Source organism: Phoxinus phoxinus (assembly GCF_949152265.1).
Source record: "Phoxinus phoxinus genome assembly, chromosome: 20".
Lineage (NCBI taxonomy): Eukaryota > Metazoa > Chordata > Actinopteri > Cypriniformes > Leuciscidae > Phoxinus > Phoxinus phoxinus.
The window spans coordinates 7,931,962-7,939,550 of NC_136895.1; the positions used below are offsets into that span (position 1 = coordinate 7,931,962).

At 35.7% G+C, this 7,589-nt stretch overlaps 1 protein-coding gene across 1 annotated transcript in view; it reads left to right on the plus strand.

The window, feature by feature from the left end:
• rnf123 (ring finger protein 123) overlaps positions 1-6,196 on the plus strand; it is a 153,002-nt gene extending 146,806 nt beyond the window's left edge. Inside the window, exons 38-40 of the mRNA XM_079592775.1 lie at positions 1,462-1,547; positions 1,911-4,249; positions 5,949-6,196. Of these exons, the coding sequence (XP_079448901.1) occupies positions 1,462-1,547; positions 1,911-2,010 (186 nt within the window). The 3' untranslated portion in view covers positions 2,011-4,249; positions 5,949-6,196. The remainder of the gene's footprint in view (positions 1-1,461; positions 1,548-1,910; positions 4,250-5,948) is intronic.
• The last annotated feature ends 1,393 nt before the right edge of the window (positions 6,197-7,589 follow it).

Genomic DNA, 7,589 nt, shown 5'->3' on the forward strand with positions numbered 1-7,589 from the left:
GAGATGCTCTTCTTCTTCAAAGTTTGATGTGTTGACCGTTCAGAGATGCTCTTCTGCTTCATGGTTGGACGTGTTGAGCGTTAAGAGATGCTCTTCTGTGTCAAGGTTGGATGTGTTGACCGTTCAGAGATGCTCTTCTGCTTCAAAGTTTGACGGGTTGAGTTTTCAGAGATGCTCTTCTGCTTCAAAGTTTGACGTGTTGAGCGTTCAGAGATACTCTTCTGCAGACCATGGTTGTAACAAGTGATTATTTTAGTTACTGTTGCTTTTCTATCAGCTGAACCAGTCTAGTCATTCTCCTCTGACTTCTGACATCAACAAGTCATTTTCTCCCACAGAACTGCTCACTAGATATTTTCTCTTTTTCTGAGCATTCTGATGGTTGTGTGTGAAAATCCCAGTAGATCAGCAGTTTCTGAAATACTCAGACCAGCCCGTCTGGCACCAACAATCATGCCACATTCAAAGTCACTTAAATCACATTCCTTCCCCATTCTGATGCTGTTTGAACTTCAGCATATCATCTTGACCATGTCTAGATGCCTAAATGCATTGAGTTGCTGCCATGGGGGACCAATGACAAAAAGCCCCATATGATCTTCATTAAAGTGGTTCATATGACTTTAATTAACCCAGAAATTAGAAAGAAATTAATGGATTTATAGATATTTTGTGTGAAGTATTCCTTTACCCTGCTGTGCTCTCTCCTGCCTCGAATGTGTAGTAATAAGGTAATATAAATTAATTAGATGCTTGTACTAATGAAGCTCCATTAGCCCATTTTTAAGGGGTCAGGGTTCAAGCTCTTTTCTCTAGCTAATAATTACAAAAAAGTACATGCTGTGCAGGTGAAAATCTGTTCACTTGAATATGTGTTAAGAAATCAAATGAGGTCTTTTGTAGCACAATAAATTCTGGTTAATATTAGTCCATAGATGTATACTTGAAAAAAAAAACTGTAAGTAGGACACCATCTGGACACCTTTGACATTCGCGGTGACCCGATGTCCCAAAAATTCACTAAAAAAGTGCTTGGCTGTTTACTGTAGGATAAGATATAACATATTTCTAACATATTTTTCGAGTTTAGCATGCACATGATGATGAGTCATTCAATATATGATTATTATAATTCTATACAACTATTTTAGCTGTTATAGTGCAAAATCTAAAATCATGAAAATAAATAGTCTACTTTATAAATAGTCTAGGTAGTCAATTTTTTTTTTTTTTACTCCGTCTTTAAAGAAAACTTTAAATATATAACATATCAACATAAAATTAGTTCAGTCCATTGACAAAAACCCTATTCACCCAGTCCTTAATGTCCTTCTTGATATCGTCTCTCTCTAGTTGGTTTTCTGAACAGGATGATATTGATTCTGGAATGTCTTACAGGAAGTCAGCGCACAATGAATTTGCTTCTGAAATGTATTTAATCACAATCTTTCTCCTTCACAGCCACCTAGTGAGGACGATCTCTGCCCGATCTGCTATGCACACTCAATATCAGCCATCTTCAAGCCCTGCTCCCACAAATCCTGCAAGTGAGTAGTTGCCAAACACACCATCAACACTATTCATTCCTCCATTTTAGGAGATTAACACCATGCTGTTAAATGCCTCTATTCATTACTTCCAGTATATATAGCATAAATACAGCCTGAAATACTAGCGCTGTTTTAATGCGTTCACAGGTAATGTTGTGGTCTCAACCCTGCGTTGAAGATATCACGATACAAATATCATAAGTCTGATCTCATGCATCAAAACTGTGCTCTCAAAATTGAATCAGTTTGGTGGTTTGTGTTGGAGTTGCTTACATCGTTCCAGTGAAGCGTAGCACGGATAACATGCGCTGTGACTCAGCACTCTTTAAATGATTAAATGTCACTCTCTTTTTATTTCAGGGCCTGTATCAATCAGCACTTGATGAATAACAAGGACTGCTTCTTCTGCAAGGCCACTATCACTGGAGTGGATGATTACACCAAACCAGCCAGCTCTTAGTATGCCCTTCACACACACGCACACACACACTCGGTGTTCAAACATTGACATTATGTACACTTTCCCCAAAGACTTCACATATCCAGGTTGGACTCATACTGTTGTACCCGCAGAACATCAGGTCTATATACGGTCAGTTGCTGTTGCATTGCCCGTCTGTGCTGGCGTATCTTCACAGTTTGTCCTTTGACGAATGGAACGACGCCTTGGAAGGCAATAGTTCTTCCATGTGTCTTTGTGATGAATGGATGCGATCTTGTTTAGAGCCGCACGCTCGTGGCGCTTCTTCTGGAAGCTGACGGAGACGAAAACTGCTGGAAAACATCCAATCTCTCGCCGTCGTCTCAATCTCTTCTCGTTCTCAACGTAATCCCCCTGTACGCTCCTCTCTCCTCTCCTCTCCTTTTGTCTGAACTAGTTCATGTTTCATCTCATCTCCTCTATTCTCATATCACCTTTTAGTCTCGTCCCGCCACGTTTTGTCTCGTCTAATCTCCTCTCCTTTAGCATCTGATCATCTTTCTCGTCTCTTTTCATCTCCTCTCCTTTTCTGTCTTTTCATCTCATCTACTTTAGTCTCCCTCTTTCTCATGTTCTCGCTTCATCTAGTCTCATTTTGTCTCTACTCATCTTCAATTTTCATCTCATCTCCTCTATTCTCCGATCTTTAGTTTTGTCTTTTCTTTTCCTGTTTGTCTCTTCTCTTTTTGTCTTTTGTTTCTCACATTTAGTCTCTGCTTTTCTCATTTCAACTGTTCTTCTGTCCTTTCATCTGTCCAATTTCAGTTTCCTATTCTCAAAAAAAAAATTCTCATGGTTTTGTCTTGTCTCATATTTTTTCGTCCCTCCTCATCTTTATATCCGTTTCAACCCATTTCCTCTTCTCTATTCTCCTATTACTTTTTTAAATGTTTTTTTCTCATCTTTTTGTCTTGCCTTAACTTCTCTCATTCAGTCTCTGCTCATCTTCTCATTTATATATCCTCTTCTCTCTTTTCATCTCATCTTTTTAGTCTCTTCTCCTTTTTTCATGTTTTTCTCATCATCTCCTCTTCTCTCATCTTGTCTTTTCTATTTTCCTATCCTTTTTAGTCTCTGATTTTCTGTTTTAATCTCACCTTTTCTCTCGTCTCTTCTCATCTGCATTTGTGTTGTATTGTCTCGTCTCCTCTCTTCTCGTCTCGTCTCTTCTCACAAACTCTGGTTAAAATAGTATCATATCAGGAAGTCAGATATAAACTCGATACTAGTGAGACAGTTTTTCACATCACTCTCTGTATTTGCTAATGTTTTTATACTCGATACTGACAGCCATATTTGACATGAATGACAACATGTAGTATCACACTAAGCAGAACCTACAATCACGTCTGATTATTGTACATGATTTTCTACATCAAAAGAACCATAGAAGAAGAAATGCATCTACTAAAAACTGTTACACACACCTATCATACGGTATATGTAACACATGTGTTTTATTAAGAATTTATTTAGTTTCAGGACAGTTTACATGGAGATATAAATGCAATTTGCTCCATGGGATAGTGATGACAGTTCACGTTTGAGAGAAATGCTTTGATTCTGCGCCAACACTTGTTCGTTCTGCTCACCGCTACATTTCTTTTCCGTTCCGACGGCTTCCACGTTTGATCTGTCTTCACAATGGCGTTTGTCAATGTTCTCAAACAACCCATAGCCTTCTTCATACCAAGATCTTTCCTTCAGTCTGTTCCATTAGGAGTGCCTAGACTGCTGTTTTTGTTACTGAACACCAACAGACATCTAGATTTAAGTGCTTTGCTGTTGTGTGCATGGGGTTAGCTTACCCAGAATCCTTTGCTAATGGATTATGTTGCATCTCAGGCTCTGCCTGCACTCAGAATCCATTGCCTCACCACAGCTCCCTTATAAAAGGATATTCAGCTATTGACAAAAGCAATTTTCCACACCGAAATACAAGTGTAGTGGTGTGACTCTGTTTTAAAACCCACAGATGATTCGATTGGTGTTGGACATCAGCGTTGACTGTCACAAAACAATACGCAATTGTTAAAACAACCTGTACAGGATTCCTTCCAAAGTTATCATTCGCTCCTTACTAATACACACAGACTGTTTATTCAAAACACAGCCAATTTGCTACGACCGATAAACTTCCAAACACTGTATAGAAGTGATATGTATGAATTATCAAAACCAAAAGAGTATTTGGGTCACTACTTCTCTTATTTGGACTGTTAACCTGTTAACCTTCACCAGAGCGAGGACGCTCTGAAGCGTTTTTTTTTTTTAAATAGTTCAAAGTTACTATCAGATTTAATGTTATTACCTTGACAAACTATACATCATTAAAAATATATAAGTCTCACGTTTCAGTATTTGACCACTATTGTATTCTGAGAAACTTATAGTGACAGTTATGTCTTAATTTGTGTCAGGATTTATGTAATGAAAAAATGAATCGATACCTTTAATATGAATTATGAGCGTCAGCTGCTCCATTCAGAAAAAAACTCTGGTGCTGTTGTCTTGAGAACGCGTGACAAAACAACGTTCCTCAGGGCTTTTGGCTCAAAAATGTGCAGATTTGGAGAAATATTGATATATTATCATAGGTTTACATCATATTTCTATAGACAGGAATAATATTTATTGAATTTATATCCAAATGCGTCGATGTATACATAAAGAGCGCTGGATACTCTGATGTACTGTGTTTTCAATCCATACAGCAGAATGAGGGCGCCATTTGCACAGTTTTTTCCAAATATGAAAGCTCACGAAGAAGAAATAACCTGTGACCTTCCAGGACGTCACTGACATAAACACAGCTAACGTTAGCTTTCAGAGATCGCTATAACATGCAGATAAAGATGTTTTGAAGACAATAAACATGATTGCAATGATATTTGATTTACCTGTGTTCTTCGAGCCATGTCAGGTATTTTTATAATAATAGATTATATGTATAATGTAATGCTAATCGGTATAGACTTTACAATAGTGCAGAATAATATCAAATCATATATTTTCTGTCTGATTTTCTTTTCTGAAGCCAAATAAGCTCATAGAAGATTATTTAAAACACTCGACTTGCACTATAAAGTAAGTTTGGAGCACAAACAGGGTTTTAATCTCATAAATTGTCGTGTATTGATGGTGTGCTAAGCTAACATGCTAGCTAGCTCTCTAGTTGCACCTGCCATCTAGCTGTTATTTTTTATGATTTTTTTTCTAAATCGGAATGCTTACTGAAATATTTCTTTATTTAAGAAAGGTATTTGATACAGTTTCAAATGTGAAGTGAAGATTATGAAAGAAATTAGGGGGTGAAACACCGTGATTAGCCAGTCGTTAGCGATTATAATGGAGACAAAGGAAAATAATATTTATGGCCATAAGCCGGCTGGAAAGGTGTAAATGTGTGCAGGAGAGAGTGACACTGAATGGGGCTCGTTTGCACCACAAAACAATAGAGACAATAGACTGAATAGATGCTAATAGATGACAATAAACACAAGTTTGCATTTTAGAGTCAATTCAAAATAAAGTCATTTGAGATGATCTTGAAAAACATTTAACAAAATACAGAGTTTTAGACTTATCACCTTCAAATTTTAAATATAACATGGTCAGACATGTGTCTTTAGCTGGAGTGCATTTCTAGAGTGCTGACGGGCCAACTTCAATTTAATTTTCATGAAGATGTTTCATAAAAATAAATTTCTAATAACTTACACAACTTTGAAGCTATTCATAATTTTTTTTTCATTATGACAATAATTCATTCTACATTTCCAATAAAGTGGCAGGTGTCAGCTTTCAAATGAGACCATACTTGAGCTTTTAGGACAAAGGGTCAATTAATTGAATCTTTTTTAGGTTGGGTATGCTATTTCTGGGGATTTTTCAAAAGTGGCGCTGAAGGCTAACAGGTTAAAGCATTTCTCACAGTGTGGTGTAATATTGTTTTTAAAAAGGGGGTGCATGATATGAATTTAGGACCCCTCTCTATAGTTATGTAGAGTGTGTGTGTGTGTGCGCGCGTGTGAGTGCGCGTTTGCGGTGAGCGTGTGCAGACGACTTTAATTTAAGGTTTTCCACTCTCAGGCATCTGCTATTGTTGTCAAAGGGAATTTTAGATTAGTTAAGCAATATTTAAAGGACTGTTGATGTTTTGTTTTGTTTAAAAAGAGAGGACATGGCAACTTTTTGGTTCTTTCACTTTTGTGAGAGTGTACATGTATTGATGTAATATTAGCATTAAATTATTTATCCTAAATCTTGTCTGGTTTGCTTATTTCTTCAGGCACTTTAAAGTGTACATATTGGCTTACTGGCATATTTAATTAAGCAAATATTTAAAAAAAACACCCCAAATTCATTCAACCCTGTTACTACATGATTTCCACCCTGTTTAAAGAACACTAAACAATGGTTTGTACCTTATCCACGGCATGATGAAAGGTAAGTCAAATCTAGGTAACACTTTATTTGACTGTGTCCTTTCCTTGTTGCATGTTATATGTTACTGTAGGAATAGCTATAAATTATGCATAACTACATGCAAATGACCCTAAACCAAACCCTAATCCTTAACCTATTGTAAGTACATATAGTAAATTATTATTACTCAGTACTTAAATGTATAATTACACAAGGACACCTTAACCAACTCGTATATTGTTTTGTTGATGTGTACTCATTGAAATCCACTTCATTCATTCAACTCTGTTACCTGCATTATTAAAATGGGTTTCTTACAATAACATTGGTACCAGTTGAATGATTGAGTTGAATGAACAAAGTCTATGGGAAACTTGTGAGTTTTATATTGGTTTTGTTCATCTTAATGAACAACCTGCAACCCTGTTTCTTACAAAATTATGTTGACCATTCTTGCATATTTTTATTTACAATTTTAAATCATTGATTTCATTAATATTTGTATCCAATATATTATTATTATTAAGTTGATTGATAGAAAATAATATATATTTATATTTATACTCAAAATATGGGTAACAGGGTTGAAAAATGGCCAAACTCCAATAAAAACAATTTTATATTAAACTTATACATATAATTATAGAATGAATATAACAATGTGTTTGTGTTCATAAATTAATATAACATTTTGTTTGACCTCCTGAGATCAACAAACAACATGGTTTCAGTTATACATTGTTGAAAAAGAGCAAACTTTTTTTTTTTTAAAGAATTTCAAGCCTTATTTCGGTAACACTTTATTTTAAGGTGACGTACAGTAGTTAAATGTTACTACATGTACTTACTATAGTAATAACATTAAATTATGCATAATTACAAGTAACTAACCCAAAGCCAAACCCTAGCCATAAAGTACATGTAGTTACCTAACACTCAGTACTTATTTGAGTAAGTACAATATAACTAGGTCACCTTAAAATAAAGTGTAACCATTATTATTATTTTTTACCTTATAAAAAGGTGCCATGATAAGACTATGTTTAAAAGAATTTGGTGTTTGTTTGGTTGTGTGCTAATTGATTTGTAGCACTTTCTTTCATTGGCTTTTGTTCATCTCAAAACATTAC